General features: G+C 41.0%; 1 protein-coding gene across 4 annotated transcripts in view; it reads left to right on the top strand.

Annotated features, from left to right (window-relative positions):
• The window catches only part of CRIM1 (cysteine rich transmembrane BMP regulator 1), a 1688666-nt gene that overhangs the window by 1525652 nt on the left and 136191 nt on the right, over positions 1-26823 (top strand). For all 4 annotated transcript variants that reach the window (XM_073627709.1, XM_073627706.1, XM_073627710.1 and 1 more), the window contains one exon: positions 8475-8690. In XM_073627709.1, coding sequence (XP_073483810.1) covers positions 8475-8690 — 216 coding nt within the window. The remainder of the gene's footprint in view (positions 1-8474; positions 8691-26823) is intronic.

The raw sequence follows: 26823 nt of genomic DNA, 5'->3' as shown, positions 1-26823 counted from the left end.
TATACACCTCTAAAACTAACACTACCCCTCTGACTTGGCTCTGTTTTTAGGGGACTGTACCTTTCCCCAGGTCTCTGCGGCTGAAATAAGAAGCACTAGATTCCCCGATCATGATAGAAGAGCTGACTGAGGCATTGGCAGATGCACCAAACCACAAATCTCCTGGATTGGATGGGCTGCCTGTCAAGGTATACACCAGGTATGGGTCGATCCTCCTACCTCCGCTATTGCGGGCCTTAGAAGAGGCGGCTAAAACGGGTCATCTACCTGACTCGATGAAGGAGGCCATTATAGTGGTCCTTCCCATGCCAGGCAAGGATAGACAGATACCGGATTCATACCGCCCTATATCGCTGCTTAATATTGATGTCAAGCTGCTAGCTAGGGTCCTTGCTAACAGACTTGCGGGTGTTGTTGGGCGGCTGGTACATTGTGACCAATCTGGATTCATTCCGACACGGTCCACAACGGTCAGCATCCAACGCCTCTTCCTCAATATTCAAACTCCAGTAGATAACACCAGGGCTAAGGCCATTCTGTCCTTGGACGCTGCCAAGGCTTTTGACAGCGTTGAATGGCCCTATCTCTGGGAAATCCTGGCTGGCTTTGGCCAGGGGAATGCTTTTATCAACTGGGTGAAAGTACTCTACTCTGAACCTCGGGCCAGGGTCCGAGTTAATAACTCCCTCTCCCTGCCCTTCTAGTTACACCGGGGTACTCATCAGGGCTGTCCGTTATCTCCCCTTTTATTTGCACTAGCAGTAGAGCCACTTGCAATGTTAATTCGCAATAATGGGGACACTGTGGGATTCCGCAGGGGCCAGCTGGGGGACAAGTTGTCCCTTTACGCTGACGATGCCTTACTATATTTGGGGGACTCCGGTGGTTCGCTGCGGACCCTGATGGCAACCATTACTAAATTCGGTGATTTCTCCGGATTTACTATTAATTGGTCCAAATCCATACTTATGCCCCTAGATTCACTAGTATCACCTCTCCCCTCAGAGGCGTCCCAAATTGCCATTGTTAACACTTTCAAATATCTGGGAGTAATGATATCGCTGGACCCTACTGAATACTTGAAACTTAATCTAGCCCCCCTAATGGAAAGACAACGTGTTAAATGTCAGGGATGGTGTAAGCTTCCACTATCAGTGGTAGGGCGGGTAAACCTGATCAAAATTATCTGGGCACCGCAGCTCCTATACATCTTCCACAATTCCCCTATGTGGATTCCCAACAAATGGTTTCAGAAGATTGATTCCCAATTTCGCAATCTTATCTGGAAAAAAGGTAGAGTCCGCATCATTTGGCAAGGGGAGGGGCCTGGCGGTACCACACTCTAAGATGTACTTTTTAGCATCACAGCTGCGACAGCTTGCAGGATGGGATCTACATGATTCAGATGACCCTATTATGCAGCTGATGTCTCGCACCAATCCCATATTAACAGCTGGCTCTCATTTGGAGATGGGTCTGCCGGGTATCCCTTCGTCCTCCCCAACAGCAATACTACTCCAGAAGGTTTGGAAGGCAGTTAAAAGCGCATTAACCATAGATGGTCCAATGGAGTTTACACCCATTTGGAACAATCCCAACTACCCTGAGCTATCCAAACTACAGGGATTCTCCCTTTGATCAAGAATAGGGATATGGTTCTTTACACAATTATATGATGGTAATGTACTCAAATCATTTGAAAATGTAGGCAGGGAATTCTCTCTAACACGGCAACAATTCTACCAATACCTCCAACTCAGGCATGCATTACAAACCCAGACATGGACTGTCAGTCTAAATATCACTAAATCTTATCTGTTACAGGTGGTTCTACAAGCTAACAACCGCAAGGGTGTGATATCACAAGCCTATTCTACTTTAGTAGCCACAATTCAAAATCCTGCCCTACTTAAATGTAGAACGCACTGGTCCACGAATGTGGGTGACATAGACAGTGACCTGTGGGACATGGCCCTGGAATCAATTCCGGTGATGTCAGTCTCGGCATCTCATAAACTCTCACAATTGTTTATACTTCATAGGTCATATCATGCACCCATACAACCATATTAATGGGGCAGAAATTCCCCCCATGCCCTAAATGTACCATCCACAGGGGAGACTTTATACACATGATATGGCGCTGCCTGAAGCTTACTAGATATTGGACAGAGGTCACACAGACTGCATCCTCTGTAGCACAAACACCCATACCATGCACACCACTGGTGTGCCTCCTGGGATCAGTTGATGCTGAAATGTATCCAAAAGGCATCTATATAATGGTAACTGGACTACTATACCTGGCCAGGAAACTCGTAGCACGTTACTGGCTTGCGAATAATGTGCCTACAAAGGCCCAATGGATCGCGTATGTCAATTCCCTCCTTCATAGGGAACAGTTGGCATACCGACACCGAAAGGCTCCAAAAAAATTTGACCTTATATGGCAAAATTGGTTGGACAACCCCAACCTTGCTTCCCCCCCAGCAAATAATGGATAGAGTGCTACGGTTTCCTTATAATATTCTATTTTACTTTTTTATTTTTTTAGTTTTGTTTGTTCTAAGTTCTACAAAAACCGAGGTTATATGTGCCTAATACTAGGTAACTTCATATGTACGTACATGTTTGATTTTGTGTACAATTAACTGTGGGCAATTATGTTTATCCCCTTATTGTGACTCAGTTACCCATTATTCTTGTCAATAAAAAAAAAGTTTTGATTAACCAAAAAAGTCAGATTGCTTTCAAAAATATATATTTGTTTTTATCCATTTACAAAATGCAAAGTTAAGGAACAGAAAAAAATCGAAATCTTATGCTTGCACACTTTATACATGTGCACAAAATCAGGGATTTTGTAGAATTAAAGTCAGGTGTATAATTAACCAATTATACCGAGCAGGTGCTAGTGATCATCAATGTCACATGTAGGTTGAAACACAGTCATTAAATGAAACAGAAAAAGCTGTGCAGGAGGCTTAAAAGGAACAGCCAAACTGAGGAAGTTGAGGAACAGCCAAATTGTGCTACTAAGGTGAGGTTGTGGAAGACGTGTCACAGGTCATACACCATGGTAGGACTGAGCACGGCAACAAGGCACAAGGTAGTTAAACTGCATCAGAAAGGTCTCTCACAGGCAAATATTTCACAGCCGACTAGGGTTTTAAGATGTGCTGTTTTTCAAGCTCTTGAAGAAGTACAAAGAAACCTGCAACGTTGAGGACCGTGGCTGCAGTGGTCGACCAAGGAAACCTAATGCAGCAGATGAAAGATACATCGTGCTTACTTCCCTTCGACATGGGAAGTTGTCCAGCAGTGCTATCAGCACAGAACTGGCGGAAACTAGTGGGACCTAGGTACACCCTACTACTATCTGGAGAAGTCTAGCCAGAAGTGGTCTTCATGGAAGAAAGGCTAGGGAGACTCAACTTTGCATGAAAACGTAGGAACTGGGGTGCAGAAAAATAGCAGCAGGTAATGTGGACCGATGAGTCAAAATTTGAAATATTTGGCTGTAGTAGGATGCAGTTTATTCCTGAAGGGTTCGAGAGGGGTACAATATTGAGTGTCTACAGACAACAGTGAAGCATGGTGGAAGTTTCTTGCAAGATTGGGGCTGCATTCCTGCAAACAGAGTTGGAGATTTGGACAGGATTAATGGTGTGCAAGTGTACCTAAAAGAATTGATGGTGTTTTGAAGGCAAAGGGTGGTCAAGATCTGATTTGGATTTCTCTTCTGTTCATTAAAGTAGGCCATAGATGGTTCCAGTCTTGGTCGGTTCCTGTTGATTTTAACCATGTTTGGGCAGGCTGAATGTACCCAAGTTGATTGATCGATCAACTTGGGTACAACCAGCCTGTTGTATATTACATGCGATTTATTATTTATTTATTATTCATAAGCAATTGTTATAGCCTCTAGCAATAATCACGGTGAGTTGCTCTCCTGGTGAGGATGGCTTCCACCGCCCCCGCCGGGAGATCAAAGTGGCTCCGCAGGAGGTATTCCCCCATAAACACTGACTGTGTTGATGTCGAAATTGAGCAATTTTCTTTCCTACAGCTACTTTACATTTTGTTAACTGATAAAACTAAACTATTAACACTTCTATTTCTGAAACCATTCTTAATTTACAACATTTTTTCTCAACTCCCTAAACTTTTGCACATCTCAATCTTTTTTTTTTTATTGAATTATGAAAGTGGGGCTTAATTATGAAGCATTCAAAAATGAGTTTGCCTGGAAAATTAACTGATAAAGCAAGTTCTCTTGCACTTCACTGACTGCTATAGGATTAACAGAGTCCGTTTTACTGAATAATAATTTGTTCAATCACTCCTGTAGCTACATTTCCTCTAGTAATGTGGTCTAAGGAATATGGACATATCTCCAGCTTTTTAGCATTGAAAACCTCAAGTGGTTTCAATTACAGTTTGTTTTGCTGGGATATAGTAGCATATTTATATATATTTAAAGCAATATACCCTACACAATGCAAAAATAAACACGCTTTAGATCAGCTTATAGCCAATTTCCAGCCATTTTGTTATTAGTTTTGAAGTAGGAAACAGTTACAGTTCTGGTTGTCTCCATTGGGGAGAGTATCTCTCTTTATTTCCCCATGACACCAATACAAGAAATGGGAGGTGTAACACTGGTACAAAAAAGGCACAGGCAGCAATAAGAAAATTGCCAGTAATTCTAAACATTCTCTTCTCCTTGTTTTATTTAGTTTTCATGTCTGTCTTTCAAACGATACATTTTCTATCACTTCTATTCACTGTCAGGAAGTGAGGAGAATTCTCCCCAGTGGAGACACAACAATAAAAACATGACAGAAACTCTAACCCTTTCCCCACTTTATATAGAATGAAATAAAGAGTTTTAATAGTATTAATTTATTAAACAAATATGCACATATACAGTGTAGTGTAAAAGCCATTCCATCGGGTGTCCTATGTTAATAAAAGTTATAGAGACTGACTTGAGAATCTGAACACAATAGATTTAAAAGAGAAATATGGGATTTTTTTTTTAAATTTTAGATTAATAATTACCTATGTGGATGGAGCATCAGACCGATGCTGCAGCTGTCCCCCGCCGTCTCTGCACTGGTCGCCGATGGCTCCGTTTTCACAGATCACTAAAAGGAGAGCTGCTGACTGTTAGCGTCTCTCCTCTCTACTTCTCCACGCTCACTGGATCGCTGAGCTGTGGAGGGGCAGGGTGCGGCCATCTCAGCGGCTCGCTGAGGCTGCCATCAATCAAGGCAGCTAGCGGATCCAGACTTGAAAGTCAGAATAATGCGTTGCCTCGACTGATGGCAGTGATGTCAGCAGAGAGTGGACTTCAGACCGCTCTCTGCTTGTGTGAATATTCTTAAATCATTTAATAAATTAGCCCGATGGATACATTTTGTGAGGATGAAATGTAGCTATACCTAAGATGGCTGGCCAAATACTTATGAAAATTCAGCCCGTCAGCACTATAATTTCAATTAGTGTTTGGCCTTTCCAGTTCAACCGTAGTTGAATATTTAATCAACTTCTGGCGAAAAGACATGTTTGAAGATTTTCCATCTTTTTCCACCATCAGAAAACAATGGGCTGGTGGGGGGGATTCCTCCATCTACCCTGTTTGTATGGATAGAGGCATCAGTTTTTTTTATTCTTACCATAAAATGGGGAATTAAATGCAGAGCACTTGTTTTGAAGGTGAGACTCTAGCATAAATGGCAACATAGCAGGGAACTTGAGCAGGGAAATCTTGACAATGAAGCTCCTAAGATATATATATATATATATATATATATATATATATATATATATAGCACACATATGACACTTTTGGATCCACACTTGATTTGGGTTCATGGCAATTAGCCTTTAACCACTTGCCGACTGGTTCACGCCGATATACGTCTGCAAAGTGGCACGGGTACACAAAATCACATACGCTTACGTTTGCCGCGGGTCGGGGTGCGAACGGCAATCGGGTTAGTTGCAGAACCAATCAGTCATCAGGTCCAGGCCAATGATTTCTGGCCTGGACCTGCTGATGGATTCTGGAAAACATAGTGTCAGGGCTGGGCTCAGCCCTTCCTTCTCTTAGCTGACCACTCAGCTGTCGGCTAATTGCCAGCTCCCATCTCACTCCACAGTTACTCAGCTGTTGATGATATCCTGTTCGTCAGTTGTGCCTACTTAAGCCGTCCAGTCCAGAGGAGCTCTGCTTTTGCCTTGGTCAACATCACAAGAAACTTTCTCCTGCGTTCCTGTTTAAAGACTGGCTTTGCTAACATCCCTTCTGGCTGCAGATCCTGCTTGCTGTTCCACTACATTGATCTCTGACTTCTGGCTTGGCTGACTATCCGTTCCGGTTACTGAATTTTGGCTACGTTTTGACTACGTTTGTTCTTTTAACTTTTATTATTAACCACTTCCCACCCGGCCACTGCACATAAACGGCCGGGTGGGCGCTCTCCTTCTGAGTGGACATTCAGGAACGCCCCTCGGAAGGAGGTGGATCGCGCGTGTGCCTGCGCAGCGGCGCGATCCCGATGCGCTCGTGTCACCCGGACATGGCGCATCTCTGATCGGCAGGAGGGCTCTGTGATTGGCCCTCCTGATCACATGACAGCCATGTCCAATCACAGCCGTCATGTGATGTAAACAGAGAGCCGGTTGCTAGGCGATCGGCAAGTTGTCGTGAGGAGAGCGGATCGCTGCAGCCGGCTGGTGATCAGTGAGTATGAGCTGTTTTTTACAGCTTTTTACACACTGATCACCAGTGTAAAAAACACATGTAAAACATGCACACAATGTAAAACACACATGTAAAACATGTACACAATGTAAAACACACATGTCCCCAAAACACATGTCCCCACACACATGTTCCCACATAGTAAAAACACCTGTCCCCCACAGATTTAACAGTAAAATCACATGTCCCAATAATTATCTGCACACATGTCTGTGATCACCTGCGCACATCTGTACATGATCATCTGCGCACATATGTCCGTGATCACACAAACCAATTATACACTTAACAGGATTTTTTTTTTACCAAAGACATGTAGCAGAATACATTATGGCTTTAATTTATGACAAAATTTTATTTTTTTGGATTTCATTTAAAATAGAAAAAAAATATTGTTTTCTTCCCAATTTCTGCTCTTTTTTCGCTTATATCGCAAGAAAAAAAAACGGAGTCGTGAATAAATGCCACCAAAAGAAAGCTCTATTTGTGCGAACAAAATGATAAAAATTTCATTTGGGTACAGCGTAGCATGACCACACAATTGTCATTGAAAGTGTGACAACGCTGAAAGCTGAAAATTGGTCTGGGAAGGAAGGGGGTGAAAGTGCCCAGTATTGATGTGGTAAACCACTTCATTACCTAGCTATAGTAATATGACGTCCACAGCAGGGATCTCCCATCCTGGGCAGGCGTCATATGACGTCCTGGGCTTCCCGGGCGTCTAGGGGGCGTGCACGCCGGCCGCGTTGCTCGGGACCTGGTGCGCGTGCCTGGCAGCCGCAATGTCCGCCGGGCACCCGCGATTGCCCGTGAATACAGCAGGACTGTAGATCTGTGTAAACACCTGACACGTCCTGTCAGGTGAGAGAAGACCAATGGTGTGTTCCCAGTAAAGAGGAAAACCAATCGGTCTCCTCCCCTTGTGAGTTCCCGCCCCCTACAGTTAGAATCACTCCCTAGGAAACATAATTAACCCCTCGATCACTCCCTAGTTTTAACCCCTTCCCTGCCAGTCACATTTACACAGTAATCATTGCATTTTTTATAGCATTGATCGCTGTATAAATGTGAATGGTCCCAAAACTGTGTCAAAAGTGTCCGATATGTCAGTCGCAATATCAGTCATGAAAAAAATCGCAGATCGCCGCCATTACTAGTAAAAAATTAATAAATAAAAATGCCATAAATCTATCCCATATTTTGTAGACGCTATAACTTTTGCGCAAACCAATCAATATACATTAATTGCAATTTTTTATTTTTTTTTACCAAAGATATGTAGAAGAATACATAATGGCCTAAACTGAGGAAATTTTTTTTTAAATTGGGATATTTATTATAGCAAAAAGTAAAAAATATTGTGTTTTTTTCAAAATTGTCGCTCTTCTTTTGTTTATAGCGCAAAAAGAAAGTGCATCACTAAAGGGGTGTGACGGTATTCAGGAAAGGAACGTTTGCTGTTTAAATCTCTGATAGGATATGGCACCGTACACTGATTTAAGGACCTTTGCATGGACTTTGACGTGGCTCACTTTTTATGTGTGCAATGTGTATAGCCCACTGAATGTTATTTTATCGCACTGAATATTTCTAGATATTTTGCTAGCGCTGTTTAATTCTCAAATTAGCTTTAATCCTGTCGTAATCTGGTAATACATTTAATATTTTTGTTGTTGTTTTGTATTCTAATCTTTGTTTGTAGATGACTCCAGTGGGAAAAAAACTGAATTCATTGACCCATCGATTTGCCATGCTCCAGGAGGGGAGTACTTTGTTGAGGGAGAGACATGGAACTTTGATTCTTGTACTCAATGTACCTGCCATAGTGGACGAGTGCTGTGTGAAACTGAAGTCTGCCCTCCATTGCTTTGTCAAATCCCTACTCGTACTCAAGACTCCTGCTGCCCACATTGCCCAGGTATAACTTTTTTTTTTTTTCCAGGCAGCAATTTCAAAATGTTCAAGTAACAAACATCTGTATAAAACGACTGGAAAATAGTTGTGAACTAAAAAAGTGCATTTGAGTAACTGTTGCTTACAAACTCAGTATATTTTAACACCTCTTCAGACTCCTGGACAACTGTTTCTAGATTAAGAATTGATTGGCCAAGTTGGATTTTCCTGATTGCTTGTATTCTTCTCCCAAAATATGAAAGGGTTGTGGGTAGCATTGCATAGTAAACACCTAGTATTGATGATGGTGGTTATTAGAATAGCTAGGAGCTATTCCTAGCATTCTTTTGAACCTAAATTTAAATAACAACTGGGAAGGCAAAACAGCTGTTACTGGGCACAGGTATGCTTCAGTAGGGCATATTTGTATTGGAGAAAGCCAGCTTTCCTTGGCATAAAAAAACTGTGAATCAAGGCAATCTACCAAAAACTGTTTATATGGTAGGAACGTTGGTTTTGATTCGGTCATTTTTGCAATTGAAAGCTTGTTTAAAATGCTTTAAACTGCCACACAATTTTCTGTTTGTACAGTCAACATTTGCATAACAGTCTGTCCACTTTTTATTTCTTTTCTTTATTGAAAATGTAGCTTATTACATTTGTATCCTTCAATAATTACCAGTCTTTTTTATATATGAAAAAGTCTTTAGCGTGAAGATCTATATTATACTATATTGTTCTGTCAGTGCTATGATAGAGAAAACCTTTTAATCATCTCCAGAGTACACAGACGTTCTGAGTTATACGTCACAAACACTTTGGAGAGGAGTAGCTACCCTAATGAGTTTACTAAATTGCAGGTGCTCCAGGTAGTGGGATTGTGTATAATTTCCCTTGGTGGAATTAAGTCACAAAATGAAGCGTTTGTGTGTTTGAATGACAGATGAATACAGGTGCAGCAGCACAGCCTGCTTCGTGAATTAAACAGTAATTCTACTTGTGGGTATAAATGTTTGAGCACTGGGAGTCCTCTTCAAGGTGCTTTTTTAATTCTTTACATTTTGATTGATAGTAATTTTCTACAGTGGATTTTTAGATATATTTTACAGAAAATCATAGCTCATATGTTTTCAAAGTTGCTCTTCAAAGCATTAGAAACAAGTGGTCTCTAGTAAATTAGTAGTTACCTGCCTTAAACATGTGCTGACGTATTGTATTTTTCGGTGAAGGCAGTGGTGCAGATAATACCAAGCACACAAGATTAAGAATGTAGTAAGGAACTATTTACAGCACCAAGTTCCCTTAGGAACCTTTGTCTAGAAAACAACTTAAAACTGAGGTTTGTTCATGCAAGCATAAGAAAATCTGCAAAATATGACAGCATTGCAAGAGTGGTTAAGGAACAGTTTTCAACTCAGATGTCTTCTGAAACTAACAAGTTCCCAATGAACAGCAGACACACTATATTATCATTTTTATTAGTGCTCCTCAGTGATGGTTTTCAGCAACCATCATCAGGTTATGTATATAATTTTTCCAGGTACAGTAGAAGCAGAGATTTAAGGTGAGGTAATACAGAAAACAGTGCTTTTCAAACAAAAGCATTGCTGTGCATGTACTACAATGTGTTGCTTTGTGAAAAAATCAAATGCTCTATGTTTCCTTGTTCAAGTATTTTATTAAAGATTATCAGAAAAAATTGAATGCAATCAGTAAAGAGAATAATTTTATATTGTAACATTAAGATAATATTAATACTGGAAAGGATATCTCTTGTCGCATATAAAATCATACAATTGTTTAGTTAAGAATTAAATTAAGACAGATCAATGCAGTAAACATAGTTATCTATCTAAACAAGAATCTACCATATATATATATATATATATATATATATATATATATATATATATATATATATACATTTATGTAGAGTCACTAGTATATTTAGTGCTCTTTTAAATAGTGATAATGGTTAAGCTACCACTGATTTGGGGCCTAATATAAGCTTCTTATTATGGTATGTCAGTCAACTATAGTGGCGTTTACCTGCATTAAAAAGATAATATGAAAAATGAGGGGAAGGGGTTTACAACAAGGAGGGGAAAGAAAGCAAGTAGGAAGAGGGGAGGGATAGGGTCCCTGAAGGTAGCTTACTCCCAGAGGACAATGATATATCTACACATTAAATCCTCATCTACCATGGTAAAAGTACTTGGTCTTCAAAGTCTGGTGGCAAGCAATGTTTAATCTGTGGTTTTCATAGATTATTAAACTTTTTTTAGACTGTTTTTATCTAAACTTCCATCTTTGCATGTAACAGAGTTTGGTTCGTTCTATGTTTGGTATCGGCTAAATTCAGAGTAGGTGTTTTCCAAGCTTTAGCTATAGTCTGTTTAGCAGCTGTTAGGAGCTGTATTAATAATTGAAACTGTTTTTGTTGTAGAAATTCCAGTCTTAGGTTTAGAAGGGCCAATGCCGGGTCAGGTGTGATAGTGCTTTTGAACATTAAGGCAAGCAGGAAAATAGATTTCCCAAATTTTTGTACCACTGGACATTTCCACCATATGTATAAATATGAACCCAGCTCTGAACAGCCGCAAAAACAGGAAGCCGAATTATCCGGAACATATTTAGAGTACTTTGTATACAGTCTCAACTGCTGTTACATACATTGAGGAAGCTTTTGTTATGGACCATATCTCAGACCATTCTGCTGTATCAATAATACGACATAGATCATTTTCCCATTTGGCCACATATGAGGGTGGGGATGCATCAGGTTTAGTAAGCAATTGAGAATAGAGTGATAAAATCCTTCCCCTACAATGTGGATCTTTCAAGCTAAGTTTTTCGAAAATTTACAGTTTTGTCATTGCAATCTTTGTATTTAGAGAGGGAGTGTAGAAATTTGTAAATATTGAAATAATTCAGATTGGAGAAGCCCATAGGATTTACATGAATCTGGGTAATAATGATGAATCTGAAACCAAATTGTGTAAGCATGAGATACCAGCCTTTGACCTGGCTCGGAAGGTCATGGGGGAAGTCCATGCTGCATAGGACGGATTTTTGTAGAATGAAAGGAGTGGGTTATGTAAAGATTGCAGGCCGTACATAGTTCTGTGTCTATCCCATAATGATAATGTTTAGTGATCGGGTTCATAAGGATCTTACGATCCCTTGGCCGTAACCATAATATATTAAATATGAGGAAAGGGTCACAGTCCACTGCTTCTATTGCAACCCAGAAGGGGGTTTCAGTAGTAGCTTGATGTTTTGATAGTTGTTCCACTTGAGCACCCTTATAATATGTCATAAAATTAGGAAAACCCAAGCCACCCCGTAATTTGGAGAGATGTAAAATTTCTTTAGGCAATCTTGATTTAATTTGTCCCCAAGTGAATTGTATCGCTCTGCTGTATAATTCTTAAAAAAAAAACTCAGGATGTGTATAGGGAGAACTTTAATTATTAAAAATTCGGAAGAATGGTCGTTTTAATTTTCGCTAACCAGGAAAGTGGAATAGATGACTGTTTTGACAATAAACTCGTGGGCTTGTTTCAGGCTGGATAATTGGCAGAAAATAGATCTTTGTGATCTTCGGTGAGCTGGATACGTAAGTAAGGCAGACTGTGTGAAGTTTCTGGATTCTGTAATGGATCCATCAGATGTATGTCTTGAAGGGTGTTTTGTAATTCAGTTGCAGAACGACAAGTATATTTGGAACTAGGTTATGAGAACCGGACTGAAAAGGGATAGCCCCATCGGTAGGTTATTTGGTTTTGTTGTAGTACTTGAAGCAGAGGTTTCAAGGCCCGTCTTTTATTGATTGTTAACTGCGACAGGTCAGCAAAGAGTTGATAGTGACCTTGGAAAGACTCTTTTCCTCTTGCTGCAGACAGAAGCTGTTTCTTTGTGCGATAAAAATGAAATTTAACAATTATATCTCAAGGGGGGCCCTCAGGTTTTTTTGGGGTCAAAGCTCTATGAACGCTGTCCGTTTCAAGGCATTCGACTGGAATGGCCGGTTGTAATTCCTGGAATAGTGCTAACATTGTGGCCTGTAAATCTATCACAGATTCAGAAATACCTTTTATGCGTAAATTTAGGCATCTGGCTCAGTTTTCATAATCCTCCAAATAGGTCTGCAGCATTAAATTTTCATCTTTGAGATTTTCAATCTCTGCTGTATAGTTCACAGTATAATTTTCCATGTCATCAACACGTTTTTCAAGCTCTGACAAGCGATGGCCCAGCTCCCTAATTTCTTTAGTGAGACTAGTAGTTATGTGGTCTGAAATGCGCTTCAAGGCCTTTTGAAGCATTATTTCAATTTGTTTTAACATTACTAAGGATATGTGTTCACTCTGAGTGGAATCTTCCCCACACACAGAATCCCATTCTTCTTCTGAATTGTTCAGTACCTGTGTGTTTGCCTTTAAGGCTCTCACAGCGCTGCGTGAGGTAGCTGAGGAGAATTTTGGCTGCTCCATTTTAGCTATAGAATGGGCCAGTGCAATTTTGCTGTTTCTCTTCCTCATATCCCACAGAGGATCACTTGTAGCTATACCGCCAGCTCCCTGAACTCAATGGGCACAGGTAGGTACTATTTGTGTGCGGCTGTCTCGCGAACAGCCGCTAATATAAGACTTTTACCTTCCTCTGAGAGTGGAGCTTCAGACAGGCATGTCTGCTCCCCTTGGCTCCACCCACTTTCTCCGCTCTACATTTCTAATGTGTTGCCCTGCAGGTCCTATTGAAGTCAACTGAATGGGATTTTTTGATGGCAGTACACTTTTTTTTTTGCAATGCACATTGCCTTGTCAATTCTGGTATGAAAGAGCCCTGAAAGTTCCAGAGATTAATTCATTAACTAGGCTTAAAATTATGAAAAACTGTCCTGCACACACATATGCACATGTTATAACCTATGGCCCTCTGGGTGTTCAGCTTTTAACACAACAACTCTGGATAATGGTAAACAAGAGGAAAATTGCTATTTTAACCTTTGTTTGCAACTGTTGACACAAATTATACTGTCTGAATATCAAGCAAACCTGCAGGAGTTGGTTCAGAGATGAAAGCAACCCATCGTGTAATGGAGACCAGTTGAGCATACAGCAATGTAGATGCAGTTATGGTAGCATGTTTGATCTAGTGTTGTCAGCATCATTTTGGATTGCTGAAAATCCAGGTGACTGTATTGATTATAATCTTTAGCTGCTCATGACTACATCATGACAACTTTTTCTGTTATATAAAAGGCACCACCTATAAAAACTTTTGAAGCTGTTGTATAATCTGTATTTTCTAGGTATGTTTTATATCATAAAAGTTCACTTGTAAAAGTCATGTTGTTGACCAAAATATCCAGATATGACGCAAAGGACTTACACTGAGACCCTATGATCGAGCTTCAGGATTTATTGTTTTATATAGAAAAGCACCAACTTGGTTTTAGAAGTGCCGATACATTTTCCCCTGAGCCTATAAATCACTATGCTTACCTCGACAGATGTCAAGAGCTGGGTAGTGGCTTTGCATACCTAGAGTTCATTTTCTGTTCTTGATTTAGCCCATACTCTTCAATGCTTGGTGTATTTTAGAGGTCAGCATAGCTGGAGCAATGATTTATTTGTGCTAACACAACTGAAAGGAATCAACGTGTGCATTGCACACAGGTGCTTTTCATAGATGGATTTTCTACCTTCTTGTCTTTTAAATATTTACGAGTGAGTCAATAATAAAGGAAGTCACCTTTGTGACTTTTGGACACTGTACTATCTAAAGCCATGGCACAGCCTCTGGTGTTACTTGTTATGAGTACATAATGTAGGCTGAGCATAAGGAGCTACTATGTTTATTACAATCATTGGAAGCCGTCATCATCCCCCTTTCCCGTTGGTTTCCATGGAAGGGGTTAACATGCTGGTCACTTAAGTGCTGAGTTGCTAACTGAAGGGTCACAAACATACTCTACATTCTGTTCCAGCCTTTTCAGCATGTGGTAGCTGTTTGTGTCCATTGTGCTTATTTGCAGGAGATACGCAGTTGCACTTTGATTAGTCTTTGCTGCTGCCTACAGTGACCCTGTCATCTCTGCCCCCTTGAACCTCTTCTGCTCTCAGCAACTGGTTTCTGAGTACCCATAGTTTTTACCTGATGTTCCCAAATCAGTTGCCTTTGTTAAAGTGGAAGTCTGGGCTAAACTAGTCTTAAATTTGCTCCCCCCCCACCTTCTATCCTAACTACCCTGTAGAGGAAAGATGTGTATATTTACTTATTCTCAGAGTGCTCCAGTCCTGTGATCAGCTCCCACCGTTTGCTTCAGGTGCGAGGAGGGGCAGTGGACAATGGATGCTCCATAGTAAGTTTATGGGTGAACGCAGCCGCTGGGGAGATCACATGACTGGACCAGACCACCCTAATAGTAGGTAAGTATAGACATCTTTCTTCTACAGGCTACATAGTATAGGAGTTAAAAGGGGGTGGGAGCAGATTTAGCCCAGACTTCCACTTTAAGCAGTGCAACATGTCGGAACCCAAGCACAATCGCTGAATTGACATTAAAGACCAGACCCAATCCAGAGTTCAATTGCAAACTCTGAGCCCCTAAATCTCCCAAGACATGTCTGAAGGTTAGCATGCTGCTGTTAAAGTTCTTTTGAGCCAAAGATTTATTGCCATTATCTCAATGACAGAAAGGTTTCAGGGGTTTTATCCCAACCTTTTCACTGTTCCAAAAAAGGGACATGCACCTCATCTTGGTTCTAAAGGCTTCATACTGCTGTCAAAAAATGTTGCATGGACTCCATAGTCTGCCTTATCCTCCATCCATCAAGGAAACTTTCTAGCATCTATGTCCCTAGTTTTCCAGTGCATAAATACTTCCTCTATTTTTCTGTTTTTAGCCCTAGCATTGGGTTTATTTTCCACAACTATAGTGTTCACCAAGGTTTTGGCCCCCAGTTCTAGCCTTACTATGCTCCCAGGGTATTCCCATTCTGGTATACCTGGCCAATCTCCTACTGAGGAAGCGGTCAACAAAAATAATGACAATGTGTTGTGGACAATCCGTATCTTAAAAAGGTACAGTATGACCCTGAACCCTCAGAAGTCAGCACTGGAACTGACACATCACTTGGAGTATACACAGTAGTAATGGGGTATATGGCGCAATAAGCCCCCGTTCACACCGGCGTGACTTGTCATACAATTTAACAGTTCCAAATCACACGACGAGTCCCACTCCATTGCTGGCAATGGATTTGTTCATATTGCCGCAACTCATGTTGCAGCGATTATGAAAGAGATTCCTGCACTACTTTTTACTGATTTCATTGTGACTTGCATAGACTTCGGTAAATGAAGTCGCAATGAAATCGGCAGTGCAAATCACACTGATATGCAGCTTTGAAATCGCACAGAAACAGCACAATTTCCAAGCTGCACTGGTGTAAACCAGGGCTCAGTGTTGTGTGTACATAAATGTCTATGCAGAACATCAAAAAGTTAGGTAGCGTCCAATTGGAGCATTCAGGGTAACTTTCCACAATGCACCAAATGCAGCACCTCTGAAGAGACTGAAGTATCTGTAGGCAAAGAGCTAAGAAGAATTTATGAAAAAAAAAAAAAAAAACAGCAGTGCGCAATCTGAGTGTAGTATATTAACAGATTTATTGTGGCAAAAAGACAAGTGCCAACTCACATTGTGACAGTTAAAATCAGGCTCATTGCATAGTAAGGGCTTCTGATGGACAGTCTCAAAACAACAGGGTGCCTCAGACCCCAGGATAGTAATACTGGGTGAATGGATACACCTGCAGGACCAAAAGAACACACCAGGGGCACCAAACTAAGTGCAGCATTAATTGTACTGAAATTCAAGTAAATTAGCAACTCACATGGGAAGAAGAAATGGCATCCGTGAGTGGTCAGGTTATGCATCTGGCATGGGGAGCCTCCTCCTGCAACTTGCACCATGGTAAGTCCGGATGTCAGGCTGGAAGACAGCTTAGATGATGGAGTGGAAACCAAGATGGCAAAGGGCTTCTTGTGGGATGCAGAGCATCACTTGAAGTATTTGGGTCTTGTCCTAGACACAGACCAACCCATAGTTTTAACTAACAGAGAAAAACTTCTGACTCTCTACTTCCAGAAGTGGACACTACAGTCACAAAGCTGTCAAACTGTGCAATTCTGCATTAGAGTTCTGGCCTTTGTGGTACCCTACTTCAAAGCAGTTTTATTCCAGACCCCTACAACACAACATTCTCTTGATAAACTGGCTCGGAAGAGACTGAAGACCAGGTTATCTTTAGTCTGGTGGCTTAGAAATCCAACTCTAGAGTTGGAAAAATCCTTCCTCCCACATCATGAAAGATCATCACAATGGATGCAAGCCTGAGAGGCTGTGGAGGAGTCCTAAACATCTTACCAGTGCAGCAGACTTGGTCAACAGTGGAGTCTCATCTCCTGGTCAACATTCTAGAGTTTTAGTTCCTGACCCTCCTGACTGGAGGGTCTTCCCATCAGTATCCAATTAAACAACAACATGGAATTGGCATGCATCAATTACCTAGGAGGCACCAGCAAGAGAAGTAAAAAAATTTTAGGACCTGTGCCACAGGCAGGTGGTTGCCAGATGTGAACATTATCCTTCATATTCAACAACAAATTGGATTGGTTTGTCTTCAGAAGTAGAGATCCTCTGGCAGAAGCAGTGGGTGCTCTGGTGATTCAATGAGATCAATACAGCCTGATCTATGCTTTATCTTCTCTAAATTCTCTTCCTTTGCTCTACAGGATAGAGATGTAGGGCATTCCAGTGATCCTCATGGCTTTGAACTGGCCCAGGCAGCTGGGGTAACTCTGACCTAAACATTTGGCAAAGACACCCTGTAATTGGATCTCCCATCTCAATTACTGTACCTTTTTACCAGCCTGCTTCATGGTGGCTTGCTTTAACGACATGGATGTTGATGCCCAGGTCTTGAAAGCTAGGAAGTATACCTCCCATAAGGTTTACCACTTCCCATGGAAGGCTTATTTGCCTTGTTGCTGCCCCTCCAATAAGTTGTGACTCACTGGGATTTTAATTTGGTTCTGTTGCCACTTTAAAAACCTCTTTTTGAGCTCAGTAGAGCTATTCCCCTTTACCACTTTTTCTAACAAGGTTGCTCTTCATGTTGCCATCACTTCAGCGAAGTGTGTATCTGAACTGGCAGCTTTGTGCTGTAAAGAACCCTATTTGTTCCTACACAAGGGCAAGTATTGTGACCTACAGCCTCCTTCCTTCCCTCTTTGATCTTGACCATTCATTTCAACAAGACATTGTTATTCAGCCTCTTTGTTCAGCTCCAGTACAACAAAAGGACATTTCCCTTTACTGTCTGCATGTAGTTCTTGCTGTGTGGATCTACCTCCCAGCAAATGCTTCCTCTAGAAATACTCATTCCGTATTAATATTACTGATAGTGCCCACAAAAGGGAACCAGCTTCATATTTTACTATTTTGCAGTGGCCTAGACAGGTATTTGTTCAAGGCTATGGTCTTCTAGTGATTGTAAAGGATCGTTTTTTTTTTTTTAAATAACAAACATGTCATACTTCCCTCCACTGTGCAGCTCGTTTTGCACAGAGTGGCCCCGAACATCCTCTTCTGGGGTCCCCCTGCAACTTTCGTGGCTCCTCCCAGCATCAGATAACCCCCTAGGAGAAGTGCTCTCCCGAGGGGGTTACCTTGCGGGTGCACTCCCGAGTCCAGCATTTGCGTCCATAGACACAAATGCTGGACTCGGCCTGCCCCCCCGGCGCCCGCGTCATTAGATTTGATTGACAGCGGGAGCCAATGGCTGCGTTGCTATCAATCTATCCAATCAAGAGCTGGGACCCCGTGGAGAGAGGGACAGCGTGTCCCCGCCGAGGAGATGAAGGGGCGCAGGTAAGTAAAACTGGGGGGGCTAGTGACTGCCAGGTGTTTTTTCACCTTAAATCATAGGATGCATTAAGGTGAAAAAACATGAGGGTTTACAACCCTGTTAAGGACAAGGTTCCATGTTTACCTGTCAAAGCACATACTACTAGATCTGTGAGTGATTCTTGTGCTTTTCTGCATCAAGCAACAGATTTGCAAGGCTCGCAGCTGGTCTCTAAGTAGTTGTTCATGTTTATCAGGTGTATGTTCATGCCTCATCTGATGTGTCAGCTTCATGTGTAAGCCTTTCAGGCAGTTCTTTGAGTTACATGCCCCCTCCCCCCCCCCCCCGTTCTATTGTTTTTATGTGTTTCATTACTGTTTCCACCCTTCAGTTTGGCTGCTCTTGGATGTCCCAATTGTCTTTAAATAACCAAATGAATGAGAATAAAACATGATTTTTGTATGTGCTGTAATATGCTTTCTTTGGAGTTCATTAGGGACACCAGTCTCACCACTCAGTGTTTGTAATTTACGGCTGATATTGCTTTTCTACAAAACTGAAACATGCAGGAATGGAATGGTTTGCTTGACCAATTTCTCCTAAAGGTGGCAGAATAACTGAATCCCATATTCATTAACAAAACACCAAGAAACATATTTTACAATAAGTACAAAAAACTTCCTGATAATCAAGGCCAGTCACTGCCACTCTTTCTTTTTGTGCAGGGTGACTGGTCTAGTATGCTGTAGTCCAGGCCTGCTGGGTCCCTCCCACAGTTCTGCTGTCTGCACAGGCTAAGTGCAACAACCTGGTAATGTTAGTGTTAATGCTACCTTTACAAGGGTATATCTGGGGTTACAAAAGTGTTTGGTGCTCACAAAGTGGATTTATATCCTTTATGGTTCTTTAGAATATGTAAGTAAATTTTTTTATGCACAGTGTTCAGTTTTACATTGCAATACATTGTTTTATCAGGCCTTGCATTGCCAACTTCAATGACTGTTAAAAAGGCCTATCAAGCATTAGAGAAATGGACTAGTCTCAATAAAATTGATCTAGCTTCCCTCAACACTGATCCCCTTGTTGTGAAATGTTTAGAGTTCATTAGACATGTGCAAATCGTTTTGTTCTGAATTCGTTTTTAAATGAATTTCGACAAATTTGTTAATTCGGAAATATCCGAATTAACGAAAACCAGTTTAACAAATTTTTCCAAATATTCGAAAAATTTGAATATTGGAAAATTTGTACATTCGTAAATTCGTACATTTGCACATTCGTAAATTCATACATTTGTAAATTTGTACATTCGCACATTTGTAAATTCGTACATTGGTAAATTCGTACATTCGTAAATTTGTAAATTCAGAAGTCTGAAATAATAATTAACTAATAATAACTTAACTATTGCTAACTATTAAATTATAGGTATTGTAATTTCCTTTCAAATTTGGCTGTTAGTGAACGTAACAAATACAAATTTATCCGAAATAACGAATGCCATATCCAAGCGAATGGAACGTAATGAATTAATAATAATAAATAACAATAATAATAAAAAACTTTTTATTATTATTATTTATTATTAATTTGTTTTGTTACATTTGTTTAGATGCGGCATTAATTATTTCAGATAATTTGTAGCTTCGGATAAATTTGTATTCGTTACGTTCACTAACAGACAAATTTGAAAGGAGATTACAATAGCTATAATTTAATAGTTAGTTACTATTTCAGATTTTCTAATTTTCGGGTTTTCAGATTTTTGAATTTCGAATTTTTTCAAATTTCCGAATTTTCTAATTTACGAATTTACAAATTTTATAATTTACGAATGTACGAATTGTGATCATAACGAATGACCCGAAAAACAAAAAAAAAAAAGCAAATGAAACTAAAACAAACACATTTTTTGGCAGTGCACATGTCTAGAGTTCATGCCAACAGCTCTGAGCTACTGTGTGCATGCATTAATAGATATCTCCTGTCTTATTCCCGGTATCTTGTCTTTGAACATGCAGAGAAATCTGTGCAAGTATGAAGACATAGGGGCTTCTCCATATTGGTGATTTCTATGTTGCTAAAAGCTAGCAGGTCCACATTTCACAAGATTTACTGTTGCACTTGGATAACATATTTTGCTTGGTTCGAAGCAAGAAAATATTTTCTGTAATTAAAACTTCTGTCGCATGAATCCTGACAATTTTGCATTTAGACCTGATCAGCATTTGGCCTTGAATACCATCAATAGCCAACTCAGTGCTCGTTCCAAAGACTGCTAGCTTTCCTGTTCTTTTATTAAGACCTTTTTACAGAGCGTCTCATGTGTGGTTTCCATTACCTTTTGAACAGGGATATTCTTATTTCCACTCTTATCAGAAGGTTGCATAACTTGTTGCCATCCCCTCTGTAAGGCATGAGTCTGAACTGGCAGCTTTGTTCTATAAAGAACTCTTAATTGCTTTGCACAGGGCCAAGGGCCTTTTTTCTTTCCTAAGATTTCAGCTTTTCACTTCTACCAGGACATTGTGCTGTCCCATCTGATGCCAGCTTTGGGCCTAAGATTGTTCAGGTGGCTCACACAGAAATGAGCTTAGTTCCTCCCGCTGGCAATTATCGTCATGCAACAGCTGGGCTCCTGTCTGTATCCACTTGTTGCTCAAAAAAGTAAATGTTGGAGTTCATACATAACCTGCAGAGTTTATTTATAAAAAATCAAGTGGTTCAGCTTACAACAGAAAGCTAATGTGTTTTCACTTACAACGCCTTACTCCTTCAGGTGGCCCTTTGTGCTGCAGGCAGCCGCAAGTTCTGTTTTTTTTTGTTATGTGTGCTTGGTAGTGTTTTGTTGCTGTAGCAGTTAAACTGCTTTTGGACATCCCAGTAGTCTATGAAGCCTGTGTTCCTCAATTAATAACAAAGAAAGTTGGATTTTTTTACTTACTATAAACTTATTTTCTTAGAATTCTTTGAGGGACCCCTCTGTGCTTATGGCCTTGTTTTGGGTAATGATTTATCACAAAACTGAGATATGCTTGGGAGGGGTTATGCCAGACTGTTTTGTTGTTTGCCAGTGCCCAAATCATCCTGAAGGTGGCAGTATAACCCAACAATTATCACTAAATCCTATATCCGTTAATGAACTCCAAGAAAGGGCTTTTACAATGTGCACAAAAATTTAATTATGTTGCAGCTTCTCAGACCTTAGATGTGAATACTGCAATAAATGTATTTTTCAGGCTTTATTTTACCTGTTATCTCTGCCAGCAACACATCTCCTGTCTTTGGAATTGGGATGGGATAGTTCTATAGCTCACTAGTTTTCCGGCATGATTAACAGGTATTTATTTGTATTGTACAGATATACTATAAGATAATGCTTTTAATGGTATCTTTTAAAAGTTTAGATTACAACAAGAAAACAAGGAGAAAACAAGAGAAGTTCAGTGCAAAAGGTTTATGTACAGTACAACACAGGAAAAGACTGAAGCATTCCTACACTAAATGTTTCTTTCATTTATACCACACAAGTGTGTCAATGTAGGAAAATGTTACTCTACCACTGCTGTATTACAAATGCTACATTTAGTAATATTCAATTCATGCTATATTCACATACGGTATGTGCAATACAAGGGACAATGATTGTCACCTGTCCACAAGCCCCCCCCCTTTACTTTTCAATACAATCTGTATAAATAAAGTCTCAGTGTTAAAATAATAAAGAAGACAGAGGGGATGGTGGGTTATAGTTTAAGTTTAGTGATTTTTTTTTCTTTAAACCAGCACAAGGGACAGTACTTACAATGAATGGGAAATTTCACTTGTGCTGGTGGCAGCTATGCTCATTCCCCCTCCCTCTCCCATACATCTGCAGCTGTGGTCTTCCAGTCCTGCAGGGGTTAATTTTAGCAGCACTTTTCGGACGCTAGCGGAGCACTTTTAAACCCCACTAGCGGCCTAAGAAGGGGTTTATAGCACCCGTGTAGCGCCGTTGCTGAATCGCTTTTTAACCACTTGACAACTGGGCACTTAAACCCCCTTCCTAACCAGACCAATTTTCAGCTTTTGGTGCTCTCACATTTTGAATGACAATTACTCAGTCATGCAACACTGTATCTTTATGAAATTTTTGTCCTTTTTTTCACACAAATAGAGCTTTCTTTTGGTGGTATTTAATCACTGCTGGTTTCTTTATTTTTTGCGCCGTAAAAGAAAAAAGACCGAAAAATCTGTAAAAAAATACATTTTTCTTCATTTCTGTTATAATATTTTGCAAATTAGTAATTTTTCTTCATATATTTTGGCCAAAATTTATACCGCTACATATCTTTGGTAAAAATAACCCAAATCGGTGGATATTATTTGGTCTTTTTGAAAGTTATAGAGTCCAAAAGCTATGGTGCGAATATCTGAAAATTGATCACACCTGAATTACTGACGGCCTATCTAATTTCTTGAGACCCTAACATGCCAGAAAAGTACAAATACCCCCCAAATGACCCCTTTTTGGAAAGAAGACATTCCAAGGTATTTAGAAAGATGCATGGTGAGTTTTTTGAAGTTGTCATTTTTTCCCACAATTCTTTGCAAAATCAAGGTTTTTTTTTTACTTTTTTTTTTTTCCACAAAATTGTCATATTAGCAGGGTATTTCTCACAGACCGCATATGCATACCACAAATTACACCCCAAAACACATTCTGCTATTACTCCCGAGTACGGCGATACCACATGTGTGAGACTTTTACACAGCGTGGCCACATACAGAGGCCCAACATGCAGGGGAGCACCTTCAGGCGTTCTGGAGCACCCAGGCCAATTCTGACATTTCTCTCCTACATGTAAAAATCATCATTTATTAGCTAGAAAATTACTTAGAACCCCAAAACATTATATATGTTTTTTTAGCAAAGACCCTAGAGAATACAATGGCGGTCGTTGCAACTTTTTATCTCGCACAGTATTTGCGCAGCAATTTTTTTAACACGTTTTTTTTGGAAAAAAAACTGTTTTGTGCTTTACAAAAACCAAAATAATAAAGTTAGCCCAATGTTTTTGCATAATGTGAAAGATGAAGTTACGCCGAGTAAATAGATACCCAACATGTCACCCTTCAAAATTGCACGCGCTTGTGGAATGGCGCCAAACTTTGCTACTCAAAAATCCCCATAGGCGACGCTTTAAAATTTTTTACTGGTTACATGTTTTGAGTTACAGAGGAGGTCTAGGGCCAAAATTATTGCTCTCGCTCTACCGATCGCAGCGATACCTCACATGTGTGGTTTGAACACCGTTTTCATATGTGGGCGGGACTTACGTATGCGTTCGCTTCTGCATGCGAGCTCACAGGGACAGGGGCGCTTTAAAAATTTTTTTTTTTTTTTTTTTATTGTTCATTTTACTTTATTTATTTTAGTTTGATGCTTTTTTCCAAAAAAAAAAAAAAATTTTTGACCACTTTTATTTCTATTACAAGGAATATAAACATCCTTGTAATAGGAATATGGCATGACAGGTCCTCTTTACAGTGATATATGGGGTCAATAAGACCCCACATCTCACCTCTAGGCTGGGAAGCCTGAAATTTAAAAAAAAAAAAAAAAAAAAAAGATCCTGGCTTCGATTGTAGCGGTGAGTCGGTAGAAGCACCGCAAGGCGGCGGGAAGGGGGGACGTCCCCTCTCGCCTCCCGTAAGAACGATCAAGCAGTGGAACAGCTGCTATGATTGTTCTCATGGTGTAGGGAATCGCCGGCTGAAAAAGCTGATATCTGAATGATGCCTGTAGCTGCAACCATCATTCAGATATCTCCGCACAAAGTCAAGGACGTTGTATGACGGCCGGGAAGTGGTTAAAACGCTTTTTTTTTTTTTTAACACAAAGTTGTCCATTTATACAATATTTCTACCACATAACATGTACATGCCAAAAATGACACCCCAAAATAGATTCTCCTACTCCTCCTGAGTACGGCGATACCACATGTGTGAGACTTCCACAGCCTGGCCACATACAGAGGGCGAGTACAGCTGAGCATGGCTCAGCATGGCAGGGTATGGCGGGGTATTGCGGAGTATGGCGGGGTATTGCGGAGTATGGCGGGGTATGGCGGGGTATGGCAGGGTATTGCGGAGTATGGCGGGGTATGGCAGGGTATTGCGGAGTATGGCGGGGTATGGCGGAGTATGGCGGAGTATGGCGGGGTATGGCGGGGTATGGCGGAGTATGGCAGAGTATGGCGGAGTATGGCGGGGTATGGTGGGGGCATGGCAGAGTATGGCAGGGGGCATTGCAGAGTATTGTGGGGGCATTGCAGAGTATTGCACAGCATTGCAGAGTATTGTGGGGGCATTGCAGAGTATTGCACAGCATTGCAGAGTATTGTGGGGGCATTGCAGAGTATTGCACAGCATTGCAGAGTATTGTGAGGGTATTGCAGAGTATTGTGAGGGTATTGCAGAGTATTGCACAGCATTGCAGAGTATTGTGGGGGCATTGCAGAGTATTGCAGAGTATTGTGGGGGTATTGCAGAGTATTGCAGAGTATTGTGGGGGTATTGCAGAGTATTGTGGGGGTAATGCAGAGTATTGCACAGCATTGCAGTAGTGAGGGATGGCTGAGCATGGATGGATGGATGGATGGATGTCTCTGTGCAGCGCTGTGGGCACTACACATCCAGCCCACAGCGCTGCAGACATCCATCCGTCCCCCTCCCCGCTCACAGTGTACCGATCGGTACACAGGAGGGGAGGAGAGGAACCGGCATCATCAGATGACGCCGGTCTGTTTACATGTGATCCCGCCGTCATTTGACGGCTCGATCACATGGTAAACGGCCGCGATCAGCGGCCATTTACCGGGATCCGTGATGCGCCGGGTCCCCTGGACCCGGCGGTCACGGATGTGTTCGGGTGCGCGCCCCAGGGGGCGCGCAAGAGGGGAATTCTGGGAGGACGTCATAGTACGTCCACCCAGAGTTATCCAACCGCCCTGCAGCCGTCATTCGGCTATGGGCCGGTTGGTAAGTGGTTAATGGGCAGGGACATTTTAGGAGCGGTGTATACATTGTGTTACTCTCCCAGTGGATCAAAATGAGACATGCACAGTTTTAAGGTAGATTTCTTTTTTACACTGAGCAGAAGGAAAAACAGGGACTTTGTTAAAAGTTACAAAATCACTGTGATTGATAACTGTGCACTTCTGATGATCCTTAGTATTGTCCCCTGGGATAACGTTTAAAGAAACATTGTCATTGGGTAACTCTTTTCAGCCTGCTCACACATACAAAATGTTTGAAATTCAAACTTATTGATGCTACCTTTGCTATAACACTTCATTATGCCTTTTGTCAGTAATAGCCCTGTAGTTTTCTTTGCCCTCTGACACTTTTAGGAGTGTTAGAGACTTTCTGTAGTTGGTCTTGTACTGGCCTTGAAGTCACCAAGGTGACTCACTGCTGCCTCTGAAGCTTCTAGGCCTGAAGCTTTGTGAGGGATGGCACTTGCACATTTTCAGTGACAGCAGTAAGTTCAGAAGCTCAGCACAGGCAGAGAAAACAACCCGTTCCCCGCTGTCACTCACCGAATGCTGAAAGCTTCGTGGGGAGCAACTGGACACCCTTGTGGACCAGAAGGGGGAGCAGTGTTCACTGTCTAAAAGTGTCAGAGGTTGAAGAGAACTACATTACTGTTACTGACAATGGGCAGAAGGCAGAATCAGTGAGTGCTCATTATAACATTTTATTTATTTGAGAAGCTTGAACAATTGTTTCTTATTGATAGTATATCTTCAACATTCTGATCCTGTTCTGAGCGTATTGGGCTTCTGCCATTTATGGTTTCCTTTTCCAGACTGTTATTCATGTATTTGAATACATTTACTAAAAGGCTTTATATCACTGCACCCTTATCATTAGAAAGCATAGGTACTGATAAATTGTAACCAATCACTTGTTTACTCATAGTGCTGTCACAGACGTCCAATCAAACCTTTGGAGTCTAACCACGGTGTGCCCAGGAAGCAGGTCAAGCTCACTGCTCTAATAATTTGTCATGTAGTAGATATTAGGATATATTTTTTGCAATACTCTGCCTTGTCATGGGTAGAGCTGGGTTCCCTAAAGTTCTTCTCATTACCATCCAACAATGTGCAAATTGTTTTTGTTTTTTTTTTTCATTACCTTCCGTTAGTGTGAACATTATTTGTGTTTGTGGTGTCTGGACTCTAGACTGAA

This window comes from Aquarana catesbeiana, linkage group LG04 (genome assembly GCF_042186555.1).
Source record: "Aquarana catesbeiana isolate 2022-GZ linkage group LG04, ASM4218655v1, whole genome shotgun sequence".
NCBI classification, from domain to species: Eukaryota; Metazoa; Chordata; class Amphibia; order Anura; family Ranidae; genus Aquarana; species Aquarana catesbeiana.
This window is presented reverse-complemented; position numbering and strand designations above follow the sequence as displayed.